The sequence below is a fragment of the Tupaia chinensis genome, unplaced genomic scaffold (genome assembly GCF_000334495.1).
Source record: "Tupaia chinensis unplaced genomic scaffold, TupChi_1.0 Scaffold141530_1, whole genome shotgun sequence".
NCBI classification, from domain to species: domain Eukaryota; kingdom Metazoa; phylum Chordata; class Mammalia; order Scandentia; family Tupaiidae; genus Tupaia; species Tupaia belangeri.
Window position 1 is genome coordinate 1,296,627 of NW_006201391.1, and position 22,141 is coordinate 1,318,767.

The 22,141-nt window shown below is 46.0% G+C and overlaps 1 protein-coding gene across 3 annotated transcripts in view; it reads left to right on the forward strand.

The window, feature by feature from the left end:
* Positions 1-22,141, forward strand: part of ERC1 (ELKS/RAB6-interacting/CAST family member 1) — a 501,445-nt gene that overhangs the window by 80,902 nt on the left and 398,402 nt on the right. For 2 of the 3 annotated variants that reach the window (XM_027766230.1, XM_027766231.1), the window contains exons 4-6: positions 4,955-5,110; positions 6,558-6,641; positions 10,380-10,547. In XM_027766230.1, coding sequence (XP_027622031.1) covers positions 4,955-5,110; positions 6,558-6,641; positions 10,380-10,547 — 408 coding nt within the window. The remainder of the gene's footprint in view (positions 1-4,954; positions 5,111-6,557; positions 6,642-10,379; positions 10,548-22,141) is intronic. The other variant, XM_027766232.1, reaches the window with a different exon arrangement.

Genomic DNA, 22,141 nt, shown 5'->3' on the forward strand with positions numbered 1-22,141 from the left:
TATGGCAAAAACCTCTCCAAAAAAAAAAAAAAAAAAGATGCATCCTTGAGAATTAAGATTTCTTAAAGTCACGATTTTTACTGCTTTATTAAGGACCATCATGGGTGATAAAGCTTTTTTAAAATGTTATTTTTTATTGTTTTTTTCTAAGGCTACCTACCAGGACTACGACTGCTCGTAAGGTTTGGTACCACCGTTGCCTCGCCTGTGCTAAGGCAGTAGCGGTCTTGCTCACTATTGCTTTGAATGTTTTAGTGAAAAAGTCAGGTACTATCAGAGTATTGCTATGAAAACAGTTTTAACCATGTGGACTTATTAGAAGGGTCTAGGAGGGCCCCAGGGTTCCACAGACCACGCAGAGAACCTGTGCTGTAGCTAAGCAGTAGTTAGAAACCCGTAGGCTGTATAGTATGGTGGCTAAGCTCCTCCTTAAACGTCCTGGATTCACAATCCGGCCTCCCTTAATCTGTCATGTGATGCGGATCATGTTACTAACCCCCCGGCAGCTCAGTTTCTTACCAGTAATCGATGGTCACAAGAGAGCCCACCAGAATGTTGCTCTGAGGTTTAACTTAGTTAAATCATGTAAAACACCTTGAGCAGGTGGCACATGTTAAACCTTCAGCAAATGTTAGCTGCTGTTGCTATTGTTATTTTTATTAATGTGCTCTTTCTTATAAAAGTGCTTGTGGGTAGCACCCCCAGCCATTCCTTCCTCATACCCCTTAAAAACTCGGTGCTTTGTTTTTGTATAGCGAGACTTCATTCAGCATTTGTTAATATGGGAGAAATATATAGTTAGTTATTGATACATAAGTGATTTTATGTAAATACATGCTTCTCAAGTATGTAGTTTTAAAAATTCTTTTAAATGGAATGGTTTCCTTTTAAAACTTGGTTTATAGGGCCGCAGGTGGCATAGTGCTTAAGATGCTGGACTCCTGGGGCTGGCGGGTGGTGTGGTGGTTAAAGGCACTGGACTCCCACATGGCTGACCACGGTTTGAGTCCCAGACCTGGCAGCTTGCTTTCTCACTCACCCCCTCCCCACACATAAACACACTCTGTCCCTCTCGGATCAAATTAAAATAAATAAATAAGCTGGACTCCTGCATGACTGACCATGGTTCGAGTTCCAGACCTGGTGGTTTGAAAATCACGCTGAGCACGTGTGCACGTGTGCTCCAAATCCCAGGAGAAAGGAGGAGAAGGACTGCAGCATGGCCGTCGCCCGGGGTGATTTCTCACTCTCCCTCTCACTGTCTGTCTGTCTCTCTCTGTTGAGCACATGTGTCCTATGCAAACACCTTGAAACAGAAAAAACAAAAGCCACTTGGTTTATATTATGTTCATCTTCTTTTTCAATGGAGAAAGGATTTACCAAACAAAGCCCAAATTAGTGTATTCTGGGTTATTTGTAGTCAGATGAATGGTATCTTTAATATGATTTTGTAAAGGGCTTTCAGAATGGTTTAATTGCATGGTTTTACCTTATTCACATTCATCACAATTTATCTATTCTATTTAATTAATTAATTAATTTTTTTGGAGAGGTGTTTTTTTGGGGGAAAGGTTTATGCTATAGGGTGTGTGTGCTCGACAGAAAGAGAGAGACAGAGAGAAAACAAGAAATCATCCCCCAGGAGGAATGGCCACACTGCAATCTCTTCTCTTCCATTCTCCTCTTGGGATCTTGGGCACGCACGCACACGTGTTGGGTGCAAGTTTAAGCCACCAAGTCCAGGACTTGAACCAGTTTTTTTTGGGGAAAGGTTTATGCTATAGGGTGTGTGTGCTCGACAGAAAGAGAGAGACAGAGAGAAAACAAGAAATCATCCCCCAGGAGGAATGGCCACACTGCAATCTCTTCTCTTCCATTCTCCTCTTGGGATCTTGGGCACGCACGCACACGTGTTGGGTGCAAGTTTAAGCCACCAAGTCCAGGACTTGAACCATGATTGACTACATGGGAGTCCAGCGACATAGTCGTTATGTCAAATGCTGGTCCCGATATTTGTAGTATTTATTTGTCTTATATTTATTAGCATTTTCCCTAAGCCCCATTGACACGTAAAAATAAAACGCAAGAATGAACCTATGCTCAAAAAATTATTTCTTCTTTGGGACCAGCAGTTAGTGTAATGGCTATGTCATTGGACTCCCACGTAGTCAACTGTGGTTCAAGTCTCGGATCTGGTGGCTTAAACTCATGCCGGGTGCGTGTGTGCCCAAGATCCAGAGAGGAGAATGGAAGAGAAGGGACTGTGGCGTGGCCATCCCCCCTGGGGGGTGATTTCTCACTTTCTGTCTCTCTGGCTCTCCCTGTCTTCCTGGCGCTCGCACCCTATAGCAAAAACCTCTCCAAAAAAAAAAAATTCTTCTTTTAAAAAAATGTGCCCAAGGACATTCTTGCTTGCTGGAGACAGAGCGGGTAAGTGAGAGAGCCTCTCCCCAAGGTGATTATGCTGCCACCCCTTCTTGTCCTTTTGAGGTTTTGGCACACACACACGCCCCTCTGTATGTTTTTCTTTTTCTTTTTCTTTTTCTTTTTGAGATTTTTGCTATAGGGTGCATGTGCTTGCCAGAGAGACAGAAAGTGAGAAATTATCTCCCAGGAGGGATGGCTACACCACAGTCCCTTCCCCTCCGTTTTCCTCTTGGGATTTTGGGCACACATGCATATGCACCTGGCTTGAGTTTCAAGCCACCAGGTCTGGGACTCGAACTGTGGTTGGTCACTTGGGATTCCAGTGCTTTAGCCACTGTGCTACCTGCTAGCGCTTTAACCACTATGATATTCACGAGTTGCCGGGTCCAGGACTCAAACTGTGCAGTCGGCCATGTAGGACTCCGCCACCATAAGCACCGTGCCACTGGCTGTCACGCAGATGATTTCTTGACTCACTTTTGACAGAGCAGGGACTGTGTAATGGCTTTAGTTGGCAGTGAGTCTGTTCTAAGATGTGTTACACCTTCAGCTACTCTGCTAAGGAGCAAGGGATTCTGGTGGTCTAGGGGGGTCAAATGGATGTTTTCTGAAATCACAACTGAAATAGCTGAGTTGCTGAGAACGTAACATGAGCGGGAAAAGAATGATGAATCTAGTCTTGGAGATGGGAAGAGAAGGAAGAGAAACGGCTGAGTCATTGTCGCAGTGTTACCTTTTCTCTTCCTTCCCCTACTCTGTTCCTTTAAAAAAAATCCCTACCATCGTCCCTCTTTCTATTCTTTTCCTTTCTACTCCCTTTCCCCTTTTAAGCCTTCTCCTCTTTCTCTCTTTTGTTTCTTTTTCTTTTTACTTTTTTGCTATAGGGTGCATATACTCACTGGAGAGATACAGAGACACTGAGACGGAAAGTGAGAAGTCGCCCCCTGGGAGGATGGCCACTCCGCAATCCCTTCCCCTCCCCTCTCCTCCTGGGATTTTGGGCACGCTTGGGTATGCACCCAGCATACTTTTCAAGCTGCCTGGTCCAGGACTTGAACCGTGGTCAGCAATGTGGGAGCCCAGCACCTTACCCTCCATGCCACCTGCTGGCCCTTTATTTCTTTTTCTTTAGCAGTGGAGGAACAGGGAAGTGTTCCCTATTCAGAGTTTTACTGGGTACCACAGGAACCGTTCCCTGTTCAGTGTTCGAGTGTTCAGAGTGGGAAACAGCAGTTGCGTAATGGCTATGTCGCTGGACTCCCACGTAGAGTTGACCGCAATTCACGTCCCAGACCCAGTGGCTTAAAACTCACGCCGGGCGCGTGTGCGTATGTGCCCAAGATCCCAAGAGGAGAATGGAGGAGAAGGGAGGTGATTTCTCGCTTTCTGTCTCTATGTCTCTCTCTCTCTGGTGAGCGCACACGTCCTATAGTGAAAATCTCTAAAAAAAAAAAAAAAAAAAAAAAAAAAGAAAACATTAAAAAAAAAAAAGAAAGAAAGAAAGAAAGAAAGAAAGAAAACCCCTACATGGGCATAGTTTAATCCGCAGGTGCCTATGCCTGCTCCCTCAGAAACAGGGGCGTCCAAGAGCGTAACTTAAGTACACCTTTATCCTGCTTGGCGTTTTAGAGAAACCAGTCCTTTGGGAAGCAATTCTGAGACTCATTTCCTTTAATACTTTTTTTTTTTTTTTTAAGCTTTCTGCCATAGGCCATGCTCACTCAACAGGGAGACAGAGAGAGGGAAAGTAAGAAATCATCCCCCAGGAGAATGGCCACATTGCAGTCCCTTCTCCTCCAGTCTCCTCTTGGGATTTTGGGCACGCTTACACACGTGCCCAGTGTGAGTTTGAAGCTGCTGGGTCTGGAACTTGAACTATGGTTGACTGTGTGGAGTCCAGCGACATAGCCATTATGATATCTGCTAGTCCCGAACTGAAATATCGTAAATGAATGGAGAAGTACAGAGAATAAATAGGATTTCTATCATGGCAGAAAGTGACTACTCTAATTACTCACTCCTTTGTATTTCTGCAATGGAACTTTATAGCATTTTCATTATAAATATAGCTGTGCACATTATTGTATAAACCTTTGAAAACCTTTCTTACATTCCCCCTCCTTTTGGACAGAAATAAACCCTTTCAGGGATTACCAAGTAAAATGATAAAATATTAGAACTAGAAAAGTCCTAACTATTAATAGTCCACATTTTTCCCAGAAATTTGTTGACCATAAAGTACAAAAACACTTTAACCTGTTTTCCACTTCTTTAGCTAACTACCCCCACATTTATGGAAAGGTCCGGAACTGGAGTAGGAGAGAGATGAGGAATCCGTGGGGGTGTGAGCACCTCTCCTCCTCCCAGATGACTGTCAGGGACATATTTTAGAAGCAAGACAGCAATTCTCAGGCTGCCCTTTTTCATATCTGTTTATCTTTATTACATTTAACATCTTTAAAGACCGGGTTATTCAGCTTCTCTTTTTTGTGAATACTTCAACGTGTAAATCTTCCATTGTCCTTAGGATTCAAAAATTTCCTCTATGGAGCGTGGTCTGCGAGACCTGGAAGAGGAAATTCAGATGCTGAAATCCAACGGGGCTTTGAGCACTGAAGAACGGGAGGAGGAAATGAAGCAAATGGAGGTGTACCGAAGCCATTCTAAGTTTATGAAAAACAAGGTAATGGTGGGCCCTACCGTACTTCTTAAGAGGGGCTTGAAAAATCGACGTGATTAAGGATCTGCTTCGCACTGTTTTCTCAGGCTTGAGGGCAGAGTGCTTTTCGGTGTAGTTCTTCCCATGGACCTTGCCCTTAATTGAAGTCAGAATTGCTGGCACCGTGTGGTTACTAGACATTTGTACTTAAAAGAAAATCGCCCAAAGGGAGCTAAGTATACACCGTCACAGTTAGTTTTTCATTGCTGTCGGCACTTCTGAGGTGACTTAGTAGAATTCTATGCAGATGAGTTTTCTCACTCAATGAGACGTTACATTTCTTATATCTTAAGTATTTAAAAGTGAAAACCCAGTGAGGCTGAATCCTGCCTCATCCCCCTTTCTTCCAAACTAGGTTAAATGAAATTGTGTCTCCCCTTCAGATAGAGTGCCATAAAGAGAACCCCGCGATCTCTCCCTTAGGAAGACCTATTTGCTCCTGAGTTTCTTACTTCCCAAGTGAACTTTAGCCATACTTACAGCGAGACGGTGCCACGGGCCACATCAGACTGCGTGGAATCAGCCACCATATTCCTTCCTAGGCTTCTCAGTCCTGCAGTTCGGGTCCATAAGCAAGGCAAACTGGAGGATTTAATTTATGCGGTTACCAGTTTATCACTTTTGTTGAGGTTTAATTAAAAGCCATAATTATAATTATAAAATGTTAACCAGAAGATACATGTTTCCCACTTCTGTGTCCCAATTGTATGCTCTAGTTTGTCCGAACTTAAAACCAAAACAATCCACATAGAGTAAAAGAATGACATAGTCGACTCCCTCCCCAGCTTCGGGTGTCCTGCTGGAGTACCCATACCTGGCCTGTAAGTCTGTAGAACTTTGAGAGTCTGTTATTGGGGCCAGCAGGTGGAATAGTGGTTACGACTCCGGACTCCCATCTTGCTGACCGTGGTTCGAGTCCCAGCCTGGTGGCTTGAATTTCACACCAGGTGCATGTGTGTGTGCCCAGAGTCCCAGGAAGAGGGTGGAGAAGGGATTGTAGCGCGATCACCCCCTCCCGTGGGTGATGTCTCACTTTCCCTCTCATTTGGTGAGCGCACGTTCACTTTGACGAAAACCTTAACAGAATCATATCAGCGATTTTTGCTAATTTCATGTTAAGTTCAGACCTCAGACAGCCGCGTGTCACTTTCTGCTGGTCGGGGTGTTGCCCCTAGTTTGAGAGTGCAGTGCACGGCAGCATGACCTCTGCTCGCGTGCCCCATGTGTGGATCGCACATTCTAGTCTGTCTCAGAAAGCCCCATGGACGTAGACACACCCACGGCCCAGTGCAGAGGGCGTCGGGGACAGCGCTGATTATGTTACTAAGCTATCAGTGGTTACCGCTGTAGCTCGAGAGCAGCTGAGACGTAAGTGTACACCCAAGTGAGAAGAATAACAATGTCGTGACAGGTAGAGCAACTGAAGGAGGAGCTAAGTTCCAAAGAGGCTCAAGGGGAGGAGCTGAAAAAGAGAGCGGCTGGTCTTCAGGCTGAGGTCTTTGCCGTAAGATTCCCTCCGCGTTCGGCTCCCACAGTGGGACCGCAGTCTGGCCCCGGGGTGGCTTACGCTTCCATTCTCCATGGTTGGCAGCTTTGCCCGTGGGAGCACTAACCAGCCTGCTCTGCTCTTACCCGGCTCTGCTCAGCAGCCTGACCCACACGTCCCTTGGTGTGCAGTGGGCCCTCGCGTGCTCTGGCAGCCTTACACCTGGCCCTTCACTGTGGCTTCTGTGCTCTGTGGAGGGGACTTCCAAGCTTGCTTTTTCTTACCTCTTACTGATGCTCGTGGATCTGTATGAGTGATCTTTTAGTGACGTGTTCGTTTTTATTAATGGTGGCATTTTCCCCCTCAGGCACATATTCCAGGCCTGTCGCTTAGAGTTTATTTGAATTTGGAATTCTTGAGTAAAGTGCTTTACCTTATGTAGGCGTTAGCATTAAGTCCCTGTTAGGTGATTTTGCAATAAATGTTACTTTCTCTAGGACAGGCATATAGGAAGTGATTAGCTTATTTGCTTGTCTGTAAATTAGTATTAGTATAATACTTAATTAAGTATCTAAATTTAGTCTAGTCTTCTAACAAACTTAAAATTCCATGTCAAAACATTGTAATGTAATAATAAAGCAGGTAGCACTTGCACACTTATGTAAGCAAGTAATTACGTGCTAAGGTAGGTGTATTATTAACCTCAATTTACAGATGAGGAAGCTGAGGTAGCAGAATGGTGCCCAGGAAGGCACAGCCAGTGAGCGCCAGGGGTCGTCAGGTTCCGGAACCGCGCTCACCAGCTCTGCCCTGTGCTGACCTAAGTGTCCAGAGGAACCGCTTCTGCAGTCATTCTGGGCTAAGACTGAGATGAAGCATGAAACACAAAACTAAAACTCGCGCTGACTTACTGTGTTTGCCGGGAGTGGGCCACGGTATAGCCGACCTGGCCCAGAGGGAAGTGCCCTGTAACTTTCTACGTTAGCTGCTGTTACTCATTCACATGTCAGACAAAGGTGATGCACACTTAGCACAGGACTTGACCGCGTCGCGTACAACACAGTGGCAGAGAGAGAACGTGGACCAAGCAAGCGTGTAGAGACGGGTTGCCCAGAGACGCGGCAGGAGCGCGCTGTCCTGAGAGGCTCCTGGGAGCGTGCTGGGCCGCAAGGCCGAGTGCTCCAGCTTTTAGACTGTATTTGCTTCCCATTCATAGGGTTTTTTCCTTTGCCTTTGTTTAAGGAAAATTTGTGCTTCTAAACTCTGCTTTTCACCTAAAATATTTTCTTTCCTTTCTCAGTTTTTATTTTTTATATTTGGTATAGGGTGTGTGCACTCGCGAGAGAGAGAGGGAGAGAGAGACAGAGAAAGTCAGAAAGCTATCCCGAGGGTGGGGGGGTGGGTGGCCACTCCACAATCCTTTGTCCTCCATTTCTTCCTCTCAGTATTTTGGGCATGCATGCACATGGTGCCTGGCATGATTTTTATTTGTTTATTTCTTTTTTCTTTTTTTGGAGAGATTTTTTGTTATAGGGCTCCTGCACTCGCCAGAAACACAGAAAGAAACAGACAGAAAGCGAGAAATCACCCCCCAGGGGATGGCCATGCTGCAATCCCTTCTCCTCCATTCTCTTCTCAGGATCTTGGGCACGCACGCACACACGCCCGGCGTGAGTTTAAGCCACTGGGTCCAAGACTCGAACCCCAGTCGACTACATGGGAGTCCGGCGACATAGCCATTACACCGACTGCTGGTCCTGTGCCTGGCATGATTTTAAAGCCACTGGTTTGAAACTCACATTGCATAGTAGGCCACGTGGGATCCAGCACCTTAACCTCCGTGCCACTTGCTGGCCCATACAAGTGGCAGATTTTTTTTTTTTTATTTCATGTGTGTGTTTATTTTATTTTATTATTCTTAAAATTTTTTTACATATTCCATCACTGTATCATCAATGTATGCAATGTGAATTTTCCCAGGATAAATACACTGTTTATGAGTGCAATCAAAGATATTATCATACATGTTATCACCAGCAGATAATTTCCGGTTTTGTGCCCCTTAAATGTTTGCTTCTCTCCCCCTTTGATCCCCTCCCTCTCCCCCACGTGACCATGTAAAAGAGAGACGGAGAGGAGAGAGAGTGAGTGAACTCCCGCCCGTCGGCGGCGGTCGGCCGTACCGTAGCTCCTCCACTCTGCTCTCCTCTAGGACTCCTGGGCATGCAGGCGCCTGGTGTGATTTTCAAGCCATCAGCTATGTGGGGGAACGGCCATGCCAACTGCTGACCCCAAGGTCACTCCTTTTATGTTTTGTTGGTATGACATGTCCTAGGTGATCACATTTTGTAGGTGGGATCTTTTATTTCTTTAGTTCAATACACATAAGGAAAATCACAGAATTATTCTTTTTTTTTTTTTTTTAAGAGAGATTTTTTTGCTATAGGGCATGTGCGCTCACTGGAGAGACAGAGACAGAAAGTGAGAAACCACCCTCTCCAGAGGGGTTGGCCACCCCACAATCCCTTCTCCTCCATTCTCTTGGGATTTGGGGCCTGGAGTGAGTCTTAGTTGCCAGGTCTAACCATTGTCGACTACGCGGTAGTCCAGCAATGTAACTAGTACGCCATCTGCTGACCCCGCCAAATGATAGGATTTTAAAAAGCATAGATTTATAGTGCCTTATAGGATTAAAAGTAGCTTTTCTTCCTTCCTTCCTTCCTTCTTTTTTTTAAAGACAAGGTCTTGTGGGGCTGGCAGGTGATGTGGTCGCTGAGGGCACTCGACTCCCATGTGACTGACTGCAGTTCGTGTCCTGGACCTGGCTGGCAGGTGATGTGGTCGCTGAGGGCACTCGACTCCCATGTGACTGACTGCAGTTCGTGTCCTGGACCTGGTGGCTTGCTTTCTTATTTTCCCTTTCTCTCTCTCTCCCTCTGTCTCTCGCTCTGTCCCTCTCTGGCCGAATTAAAATAAATGAATGAATGAATAAATAAATAAAATTAAATAATTCTTTAAAAAAAGAAAGACAGGGTCTTGCTTATCGCAGTCTGTCTGCCTCAGCCTCCGGGCTGGGGCTGCAGGTGCACACCACTGTGCTTGCCCTTTATGCTGAACTGGGAATCAAACTTGGACCTCCCACATCACCCCAGCCTGTGGAGCACAGCATATTTTTAGTGTTTGCCACTGTAGCTGGGCCTAAAAGTAGCTTTTCAGATAAAGATTTTATCTTACCTTGTTTGAAAATTAAAAATAAAGCTTAATGAAGCAGCAGCAGCAGCAGCTTTTGAATTTAAGTAGCAATCCTTGGGGGTTTCTTTCTTTCCTCTTGTGTTGTGTCTACACTAATCTCGTATTTAATCCATCCTGCTCTGTTGAGGCCTGCTTTAATAAAATGCAAACTGCTTTATTAGCACAGCAGTGCTCCCGTGCTTACTGCTTGCTGCCCCCACGCGGTCATCTGGTTGAATTGGAATTTCCTTTCCTTTCATTCCTTTTCTTAAGTTTCAAAGAATATTTAGAAGGCACAATAAATGGAGGCTGTAAATTTCTCTGTTTTAAAAATAAGCTTGTTTTTTTTGGGGGGAGGGTATGTAAGATTAGATGATGCCAAAAGATGAATATCTCTTCTCATGAAATCAGTGCTGAATTTACTCTTCTATCTTGTGACTCTGATCTGTCAAAGATCCATTCAGAGGTGGTTGTCTCTTTTCTTCTCTCCTTATTGTGCTTTATCTTCTTTTCTAGATTGGTCAGGTGAAGCAGGAGCTGTCCAGAAAGGACACAGAGCTGCTGGCCCTGCAGACAAAGCTGGAGACACTCACGAACCAGTTCTCAGACAGTAAGCAGCACATCGAAGTGCTGAAGGAGTCCCTGACCGCAAAGGAGCAGAGGGCTGCCATCCTGCAGACCGAGGTGAGAAGGCGCCTGGGCCCTGGGCCGGCTCCGTGGCACCTTCGCGCTCGTGTCACCTGCCGCTTTGTTGTTTAGAGTGGGAGGACGAATATTTCGCGATGGATTCTTTAGCAACAGCAATGCGATGAGTTACCGTGCTGAGATCTCGTCCCAGTGTTTCTGAGGTCTCATAAACCACTGGGCCACCAGGAAAGTCCTAATGCGTTTTCTCAGAAATAAATACGTGGCCCAGTAACACTGGTGCAGCTGACTGAGGTTTTCAACACTAAAAAGAAAAAACAGTTTCGAACTTTCATCAAAATGTATTCGAAACAAACGTTATAGTAAAAGGATGAGTTTAAAAAAGAAATCATTGATTTCGAAGCTGTCATTGTGGTAAATCCTTCAGTCTTGAATGTGTGCTTGGTTGCTCTGGGTTACGTTTGGTGCTTTTAATCTTTGGTATTATGAATAGCTTGACATTGGCAAACATCAGAACCTATAAATATTCTAATAGACATAAGTGTGAACCATAGATCATTAGACAGTGTTTCTTCATATTTGTTAGAAATCTTAGAAGTTTGTGTAGTTTGTTAGCCCTGACTTCAGGTAGTAATACACAAAATAATCCAGATAGATTCTCATCCATCATATTTCCAGTGATCAAAAAGAGGGAATTGATGTCATTTGAATTTATTGCCTTAATATACATTTGTGTGTGTGTGTGTGTGTGTGTGTGTTTGGAGAGGTTTTTGTTATAGGGTTCACGTGCTCACCAGAAAGACAGAGAGACAGAAAGTGAGAAATCTTCCCCCGGGGGGATGACCACGCCACAATCCTTTTTCCTCCATTCTCCTCTCAGGATCTTGGGCACATACACACATGTGCCCGGCATGAGTTTAATTAAGCCACCGGGTCTGGGACTCAAACTGCAGTCAACTACTTGGGAGTCCAGCAACATAGCCGTTATGCCAACTGCTGGTCCTGATATTTTTTAAGGATCATAGTGAAATAGGTAATTTAGGTAGCAGTCATTAAGTAGTTCTTTATTCCTCGTTGTAGAGGAATAAAATGTGTGATATAGGTTAGTTGTTTTTTGTTTGTTTGTTTGTTGTTTGTCAAAGTACTGGGTTACAGATGAATAAAGGCATTGTTTGGTGGAGAAAAGGAATGAGGAGGAAAAGGAAAGAATACAAACACCCTGGTTCTAGCAGAGCAGAATCTCCCAGTGAGGAAGAGTGGGAGAAGACGTGGGGAAGGGCAGACACTCCGCGTAGTGCCTTCACCTGTGCAGCGTGGCGCTGTGTTGAGCATGAGAGGTTGGAAGGCGTGTACGCGTCTTACTTCTTCTGTTTTAGTCGTGTCTCACTTGACCACAGTGGGCCCCTTCTCCCTGCAGAGGGCTGGAGTAGAAGGCCGCGGTGCAGCAGTGGTGAGGGCCGCAGCTCTGAGCCATGCTGTGTTCGCAGGCCCGCTGTGCCGTGTCCCACCACGGCGGGGAGAGGGCAGTGCTGTGGTTCCTGCGTCTGTCACAGTTAAGCTCGTGTACTCACACTGGTGCCTGGCGCATGGTGGCGTCTTCTTGTACATCGCCATTGTGGTTACCGTTACAGTTCTTGTGCCGACGTCGGGTAATACATGGCAGGGACCGTGAGGCTGTTAGGAGAGCGTCGCTGGCCTTCTCGTTCACCGGTGTGAGTTTTAGTCACAGGTCTGCTCTTGCATTTATACTTAATTTGTTTGGGCATGCATGGGCTCAACGAGAGAGGGGAAGGAGAGAATGTGGAAAAGCACCGCCCCGTGGGAACAGTCATGCCATAATCGCTTCTTCGTATGTCCCTCCCGCCTGGATTTTGGGCTTGCACACGCATGTACCCAGCGTGTTTCTCGAGCCACTGGATCTGGGACTCAAACTGCGTAGTCGGCCACGTGGGATGCAGCCGCCGTGACCACCACGTCACCAGCCGGCCCTTTCACAGTTTTCTTAGACTAAGCCTAGGCTTATGCAGGGGATTACAGATAGGAAATCATCTGTAAAACGTTACCTGCAAAGTCATTCGCTTTGTGGCTTTCCTAGAATATAGTGCGAGTTCTTCACTTCAGTGACTTGTGCGCATGCAGTACTAGAAACGGGCCAGAAGAGGGTGCCAGTGTTCTGGAGGACGCTCCCGAGTTCGCAGCTGTAAAACTCTGAGCGATGCGGCAGGTGTGGAAGCCAGAGGATCAAGCAATTGGCTAATGATAATGAAAACATGTAGAAGCTTGTCGCAGTCTAATAAATGACTCTTCCCCTTGGCAATCCGTCCTTCTCTGTGTACCACTCCCAAATAGTGTCCTTGCTCGCTAAGGCTCACACAGATGGGCTTGTGATTGGCTTCTTGTACACAGAGCGTAAAGGCTGTTTGTTGTCATTCTTGAATGGTTTTCATATATGTGGGAGTAACTGGATCTTGGTGACGCCCTCTGAGTTAATAGGACCATCTCACCCTAGAAGTCTGGGCCGACTGTGAGAAGGGGTATGCCCGTCTATAGCCCTTACATGCTAAGTCACTCTGCTGACACCTGTCGGGATGTCCTTTCTCCACAGCAGCTTCTGTCACTGCAGCCAAGTAAAAAGCTGTAGCTGCCCTTGGACTTCGTTCTAACAATCACGTCTCTAAATGAAGTATATCTGAAAAGGAACGTGGATCATGGAGTTAAAAAAATGTTTAAAGCATTACTTTATTTAAGTTAGTTTATTTTAATTTGACCAGAGAGGGACAGAGCGAGTGAGTGAGAGAGAGAGAAAGTGAGAAAGCAAGCCGCCAGGTCTGGGGCTTGAATCGCCATCGGCCAGGTGGGAGTCTAGAGCCCTTCACCACACCACGCCACCTGCTGGCCCTGGATCATGGAATTAAATTTAAAAAACCAATGTTAATCTTCTCTAAGGAAAGGGTATGAGGTGAGACCTGGCCTTGCCCTAGTGGGGTGTGTCCCGGGAGCCTCGGTGCTGTGCAGGGGCAGTGTGGGCGGGCAGCTCCTCCGTGAGCACCCCCTTTCCTCTGCCGCCCTTCCCGAGGACTGAGCCCTGTACCATTGCAGTCACAGGCCTGGCCTTTGCGGGCAGACCTAAGCGTGGAACCTTGCCCTCTGTGTTTAGTAGGTGTGCGACCTCCGATTAAGTGACTTTGTCTCATTAAGCTTGCATTCCCTCATCTGTAAACTGAGGATAATGATAATACCAACTTTTCAAAATTTTTATCACTAGAATAGGTGTTTAATTAGGTAGTTCTCATTAGAATGTAGAAGGGAATTTAAACTCAGTGGCTTAAAAAATGTTAAAACACTTCATAGTTGGCATCCTTTTTATTTGATTTTATTGCTGTTTTATTTTCCCTTCATAGTAATGGTCTGGTTTAGGCAAGATAAGTATTATTGTCTTGCTCCTGTAATTGAAAATTGTTAGGTTGGTGCAAAAGCAATTGCAGACCGTGCATTTTAGGCTCAAACGCATCTTTATTAACTAAAACAGGAACCATTACAATCAACACTTTTTTAAAACTTTATTTATTTACTTATTTATTTAATTTGACTAGAGAGGGACAGAGTGAGAGAGAGAGAGAGAGAGAAAGAGAGAGAGGGAAAGTGAGAAAGCAAGCCGCCAGGTCTGGACTCAAACCATGATCGTCCATGTGGGAGTCCAGCGCCTTTAACCACCGTGCCACCTGCTGGCCCCCAGTCACCACATTTCTGCCAATGACAATAAGCTTGTTCATTTCTGTAGTGTCAGAGTCCACACAGCAGGCTTCTGTGACCTCTTGGGAAGCATCTTCTGCATCCTGCTGGCTGTGGAAGTGTTTCCCTGCAAAGAGTTGTCGAGGTGCTTGAAGACGTGGTGACCAGTTGCTGGGAGATCAGGAGGGTATGGCAACGAGGCCGAACTTCACAGCCCGATTCGCTAACTTCGAAGCAGTGGCTGTGTGACCTGCCGGGGTGCTTTCTTAGACAGTTAGGCTCACTCGCTCTTTTTTCTTTCTTTCTTTTTTTCAAATGAGAGATTTTTGCTATAGGGTACATGCGCTTGCCAGAGAGACAGAAAGCGAGGAATCACCCTCCAGGAGGGATAGCCACACTGCAGTCCCTTCTCCCTCATTCTCCTCTCAGGATTTTGGACATGCACGCACACGCACCCAGTGTGAGTTTTAAGCCACCAGGTCCAGGACTCGAACCACCGCCGACCATGTGGGAGTCCAGTAATGTAACCATTACTCCATCTGCTGGTCCCAAAATGGGCCCGTTTGTTGCCCAATGCCAGCAGCAGGCGTTGCAGTTTTTGGTGCATCCTATTGGTTTGCTGAGTGTACTTCTCAAATGTAATGGTTTTGCTGGGATCCAGAGAGCTGTAGTGGGCCACACACCACCAAATAGAGACCATGGCCTTCTTTTGGTGCAAATTTGGCTCTGGGAAGAGCTTTGGAGCTTCTTCTCTGTTCAGCCACTGAGCTGGTCTTCACTGGTTGTCATATAAAATCCATTTTTTGTCACACATCACAATCTGATCAAGAAATGGTTTACTGCCTGTTATGTAGAATAAATAAAAATGTTAAATTTTTAAAATTTTTATTCAGCTCACGAGGCACCCATTTAGTGAGCTTTTTTACCATTTTTTTTTTAAAGAATTATTATTTTTTGAGAGGTTTTCACCTTAGAGTGTGTGTGTGTGTGTGTGTGTGCGTGCTGGAGAGAGAGACAGTGACAGAGGGAAAATGAGAAGCCACCCCCCAGGGGGTCAGCCATGCCCCCACCCCTTCTCCTCCACTCTCCTCCAGGGATCTTGTGCATGCATGCACGTGTGCCCGGTGTGATTTTCAAGCTACTGGGTCCGAGACTCAAACTGTGGTCAGCCATATGGGAGTCCAGCGACATAACCACTACACCATCTGCTGGCCCTAATAATGATTTAATTTCATTAATTATTAATATTATTACTTACCTTGACCAGTGAGAGACAGAGACAGAGAGAGAGAGAGAGAAAGAAAGTGAGAAAGCAAGCCATCAGGTGAACCGCTGTTGGCAGTGTGAAAGTCTAGCACCTCAACCATGACGCCACCTGCCAGCCCCTTCAACTTTTCAGTTTGCTTCAAATGCCAAACAACAGTAGAGTGGCCGACGTTGAGTGGTTTGGCAACTTCTCATGTAGCTGTAAGAGGACCAGCTTTGTCATCGTCACCTTCCAGTGACTGGCCTTCAAGGCCCTCCTGTGAACTGCTCGGCCCAGCACTCCACTGCGCGCACCCTGGCTGTTCTGGGCCAGTGCGATGTCGGTGCTGCGAGTTCCCTCTGCTGCTTACAGCCCATTTTGGACTTGAAGAAGAAAATTGCTTTTGTCTAACTTCATTTCTGTAGTCTAAAATACACACAAAATAAAGAGCAAAGAAGTCACTGGCAAAAAAGAAATGAGGAACGCTCCTGAAAACGGTGTGCACCACCACCAAGTTTATTTACGAATGCGTCCAGATTGCAGCAGTGCAGGGCTGCCGTTCGCTTTGCACCAACCTTGTGTACGATGTGCGTTTTGCGAGTTTATTTACGAATGCGTCCAGATTGCAGTGCAGGGCTGCCGTTCGCTGTGCACCAACCTTGTGTACGATGTGCGTTTTGCACTTTTTCCTGAGCACTCGGGGCTGCTCTCACTAGTAACCCCGGGACTTTCCACACTGGCTGCGGTATTCTCAGTGATTTTTCTCATATGCCCACTTTCTTGTTCCTAAGTCTCGATGCCAAACCTTGAACCTCCTGTCGGTGTTCAGAGAGGTGCTGAGTTTTTCTTTTGTGGGGGGGAGAGGTTTTCGCTATAGGACATGTGCACTTGCCAGACAGACAGAGACAAAGAGACAGAAAGCGAGAAATCAGCCCCCAGGGGGGAACGGCCACACCGCAATCCCTTCTCCTCCATTCTCCTCTCGGGATCTTGGGCACGCACGCACACGCAGCTGGCATGAGTTTTTTAAGCCACCGGGTCCAGGACATGAACGGCGGTTGACTACATGGGAGTCCAGCGACATAGCCATTATGCTAACTGCTGGTCCCGAGAGGTGCTGATTTTATCAGTGAGCTGAAGTCATGTAGACCCTACCACCTCCAAGTAGTATCCTTTGTTCCTGAGCTCTCCGGGAAGTCATCTCAGTCTTCCCCGGTAGGCGAGCATTGTCACCTGTCTCAGGAGCAGTAGAGCAGTGGCTCTCTTCCTGGGTGGGCTGGGGTCAGCATCCAGCACAAAGCCCAGGGCCACCCCACCCCAGCCCGGAGATGTTTCGTGCTGGAGCCGGGCTGCAGTTCTCTGTTTGGGTGGGGTGTTTTCAGGAGACTCGGTCTTGGTCTCCGCTGGGTGGGTCGCGGCTCATGGTAGCTCTGACCGCGCCCGGTCTAGGATGAGTGTGGGCAGGCAGCACAGGTCACCACACAGCACCAGGCCTGCCAGTGCAGCCTGGCCGGCCAGTGCCGCAGTGCCCCCTCCCTGGTGTCCTCTCACCCATGACAAGTATGATTACGGAAAAGGCAGCAAGTACAAGGAAGGATGGACCTCGGACCAGAACATGCGCTACAGAAACATGCTGCCAGTGAGAATGAAACGTCAGACAAAAAGGAACAGCAAAGTCAAAATATAGCCAGGGGGCTGGCAGGTGGCATGGTGGTTAAGGGCACTGGACTCTCACTTGGCCAACTGTGGTTCGAGTCCGGGACCTGGTGTCTTGCCTTCTCACTTTCTCTCTCTCTCGTGCTTTGTCCCTCTCTGGTCCAAGTAAAGTTAATTAAAATAATTATTAAAAAATAGATAAGTAGGGGGCCAGCAGGTAGTGTGTTGGTTAAGGTGCTGGACTCTCATATGGTGAACCATGGTTCAAGTCTTGGCCCAGCTTTCTATCCCTCTCTCTGGTGAGCACACATGCCCTATAGCGAATTTAAAAATAATAGTAATGAAATAATTCTTAAAAATAATACAGATAGAAAAAAATTCAGTTGTTACTTAAGGAACACATGCACCTCAGTCTGGTTTATTTTGGTATTAACAAAATCAATTTTAAGGAAAGAAGTTATAAGCCACATGAAAGAATGTTTTATGCTGATACAAGCAACAATAGATCAAGGAAATACGATTGTGAATATTTATGCATCTGCAACATTGTTTTAAATATTGGGTTGTTGGGGGAACCAGCAGTTGGTGTAATGGCTATGTTGCTGGACTCCCACGTAGTCGACTGCGCTTCGCGTCCCCGACCTGGTGGCTTATCTGCGCTTCGCGTCCCCGACCTGGTGGCTTAAAACACCGGGCGCGTGTGCGTGCGTGCCCAAGATCCCGAGAGGAGAATGAAGGAGAAGGGATTGTGGCATGGCCATCCCCCCTGGGGGGTGATTTCTCGCTTTCTGTCTCTATGTCTCTGTCTGTCTGGCAAGCGCACGCGCCCTATAGTGAAAACCTCTCTCTCTCTCTCTCTCTCTCTCTATCTATCTATCTATCTATATATATATAGGGTTGTTGGGAAAGTCATGACCCATTTTTGCATAGAAAAATAGGAAATACATCATTACTTTATTTATTTATTTTAATTTGACCAGAGGGACAAAGCAAGCCTCCAGGTCCAGGACTCAGACTGCGATCGGCCATGTGGGAGTCCAGTGCTCTTAACCCCCATGCCACCTGCTGGCCCCATTATGACTTTCTTGACAGCCTAATACAGAGAGCAGCAATGGGGAGAAATACACCAGTCCACTGTTGCAGTTGGTTATTTGAAAACAGCCTTCTCAGAATTGATCAAATAGACAGAGGGAAGCCCTGGTTAAGAAGGTTTCAGTGACATTAATAAGCTCAAGTTGATAAGTGCATGTACAGAATCTCTCTTTTTTTTTTTTTTCTTTTTTTTGGAGAGGTTTTTGCTATAGGGTGTGTGTGCTCACCAGAAAGACAGAGAGAGACAGAGAGACAGAAAACGAGAAATCACCCCCCAGGGGGAATGGACATGCCACAATCCCTTCTCCTCCATTCTCCTCTCAGGATCTTGGGCACGCATGCACATGTGCCTGGCGTGAGTTTAAGCCGGGCACGTGTGTGTGAGCATTGCGTGAGCATTACGCTAACTGCTGGTTCCCAGAATCTCGTACTAGCAAATAGAGACTAAGCCATCTATTTAAGAACTTATTTAAAATTCAGCCACATGTGAAGGTTGGGGGTGGGGGGGTGGTAGGTAGTGTGGTTGTTAGGGGAACTGAGCTCCCACATGGTCGACTGGTTCAAGTCCTGGACATGGTGGCTTGCTTTCTCACTATCCTTCTCTCTCCCTGGTCAAATTAAAAATAATAATAAATATAGCTAAATAAAATTCTCAAGAATCAGTCACATAGATTATGTTCTCTGACCCATACTGTAACACAATTAGAAACCAGGAATAAAGACTTATGGGACCAGCAGATGGCGTGTGGTTTCATCACTGGACTCCCACATAGTCTGCCGGGGTTCAAGTCCCAGACCTGGCAGCTTCAAACTCATGCCAGGTGTGTGTGCATATGTGCCCAAAATCCTGAGAGGAGACTGAACGAGAAAGGATTGTGGCAGGGCCATCTTCCCGGGGGTGAGTTCTCACTTTCCATCTCTCTGTCTCTCCAGTGAGTTCATGCTCTCTATAGCAAAAATCCCTCTTAAAAAGAAAAAAACAAAAACAAGCAGAAATGAAGAATTACATCATAAAACCAAAATAAATCTAGAGTCTGAAGTATGCTGTTGATGTGAGCTGTGGAGTAAAGGAGGAATATAAACATTTTAGAAGGGAGTGACAGTGAGAGCGCTCTGTGTAAGGGTTATAGAGTAGAACGTGACTTGGCATCTCGCACCTCCTCAGGGTTCCGGGCCTGCATGTGCAGGTGCTCAGGAGAGGCTTCAAGCCGCCGGGTCTGGGACTCGAACTGTAGGTCGGCCTTGTATAATCCAGCCACCTTAGTGTCTACATTGCTGCTGGCCCTGGAGCTGTCTTTTTGCTTTTTTTTTTTTTTCATTTTATCTTAGAACTTATGTGAATAAGTTACAACAAACAAACAAACAAACAAACAAACCAACAAAAGAGGAAAACCAACCAATGACTCTATGATCCCATTTATTATACCTATACCAGTCAAATTCAGAGAGACAGAAAACTGAACGCTCTCTGCCACGAGTTGAGGAGGGCAGCCGGGAATTATTCAGTGGTTACAGAATCTTAGTTTTGCAAGATGAAGAGTTCTGGTAACTGGTTGTACAACACTGTACAACCTTCCTCACTACACTTTCATTTTTTAAAGAGAGGCGTGTGTTCTTGCCAGAGAGACAGAGAGAGAGAGAGAGAGAGAGAGACAGAAAGTGAGAAATCACCCCTCAGGGGGGATGGGCACGCTGCAGTCTGCTCTCCTCCACTCTCCTCTCAGGACCTGGGCATACATGCACACACATGGCATGAGTTCTACATACCGGGTCTGGGATCTGAACCGTAGTAGAACACGTGGGAGTCCAGCAATGTAACCATCGTGCCATCTGCTGGCCCCTGAACTGTGTTTTTAAATAGTTAAGATGACAAATTTTATGTATATTTGATCACAGAAATTTTGAAAACCTAACACAGACTAATAGAGCCATTCTAACATTAGTAAAAAGAAGAGAACATGGGAGACCTACTCTATTAGACATGAAAATACCTCTGAAACCGTACAGCAGTTCAAAGAGTACAACCAGAATAGTACATCGCTGGCACAGGAAGGGCCCAGGGAGAGTACGGAGTGTGAATTGGAGACGTTTACATGGAGGGGTACCATACACAGTGTGAATTAAGCGAGTGTGTGGAACCTGACGTGCTATATGGAGGATAGTCTACCCACTTCATGCCAGGTAGAACAATAAACTCTAGACTGATTGAAGACTTAAGTGGGAAAGAGAAACCACAGAGCTAATTCATAAAAATCTTGGGTGGGGGAACTGGCAGTTAGCGTAATGGTTATGTCGCTGAACTCCCATGTAGTCGACTGCGGTTCGTGTCCCGGACCTGGTGGCTTAAACTCACGCCGGGTGCGTGTGCATGTGTGCCCAAGATCCCGAGAGGAGAATGGAGGAGAAGGGATTGCAGCGTGACCATCTCCCCGGGGGGGTGATTTCTCGCTTTCTATCTCTCTGTCTGTCTCTGTCTCTGTCTGGTGAGTGCACGCGCCCTATAGCAAAAACCTCTCCAAAAAAAAAAAAAAAGAAAAAAGAAAAGAAAATGTTGGGTAGGATATCTTCATTGAATCCTTCAAACTTAAGCATTTCTGTTAAAGAAGACCATTGAGAAAGTTAACAGTTGGGTGACTGACTAGGAGAAGATGTTTTCAGTGCCTTTCAAAATAACAAGGATTGAAATACAGAATAAAAAAGATGTTTGTAAATCAGTAACAATAGAGTGACTAGAGGGAGGGAGGGAGGGAGGGAGGAGAGATTCGCATAGGCAAGGAACAGAAAAGGAAACCTAAGTGGTTAATGAGTAAATCACGGTGACTTGAAGCTCACTAGTGAACAGACAAATGCCAATATCAGAGTGCAATGCTGTGGTCACCAAACTGATAAAATGTTGGCATGCTGTTACATCAGGCTGGAAAATAAGAGCACATTTACCTCTTACGTTGATGTTGGCCAGCAGCAGCATAGACGATGTGTTAGAGTCGGCCTCAGCAATCCCGGACAGACATCCCCCCAGTCCACAGGTGGAGATAGGTAAGCATTTACACGGAGCATTGTTTATGGGAACAAGTAACTACTAGGGAGCGGGATAAATAAAATGTAGTGGGTGCGTGCTATGGAGTACTGTGCGCAGTCCAAAGCTGTGGTCTAGAAGGATACATTGGGCCCTGGTTACACATGTTTCAAAATGTGAAACAGAATGAACCACACAGCATTTATCTGAGATGAAAACACATGTGGGTGTTAAACTCTGTGTGTCTAAGATGCTTGCATATTTAAGAATATATTAAACTTATTAGAATAGTTGCATTTGAACAAATGGAAACATAGTAAAATAAAACGAGTGGGACTTTGCATGGATCGATGAGGATTTCGAGTTATTTGAAGAATAAGAAGAAATCAGTTTTTTGTCCACGGTGATGGAAGTCTGGAGCCAGTAACTAACTGTAACCACTGTGAGGTGAGTGGCTGATGTGTATGACCCCAGAGTAAGAAGAGATGGCGCGATTACCCCTCAGGAACAGCGTGCAAGAACGAAGCATCCGCTTCTGAGCAGGGGAGCACCCTCGTGACAGTCCGCCCTGCCGGGGTGAGGGTGGAGCTGAGGCGTGTCAGGTGCCGGTAGCTGTCTTCCTGTGGAAGCGTGTACTTTGTGTCTAAATTTCCTCGCCTTTGAGAAGAATAACAGCATCACTTCATAGAGCGCTGTGAGGATAAAATGGTTTAATGTGTGCACGTAGTAGCGGTGCGTAAACGTGAACTATTTCTCTTAAGTACACGGAGTTGAAAACACGAGCAAAGAATAAGACACTTTAAATAATCCTGGGTACTTTTAAAAAATAAAAAGATTTTTTTACGTGAAATGCATAGTAACTGAATGAAATCTTCAGTATGTTAAACTGCA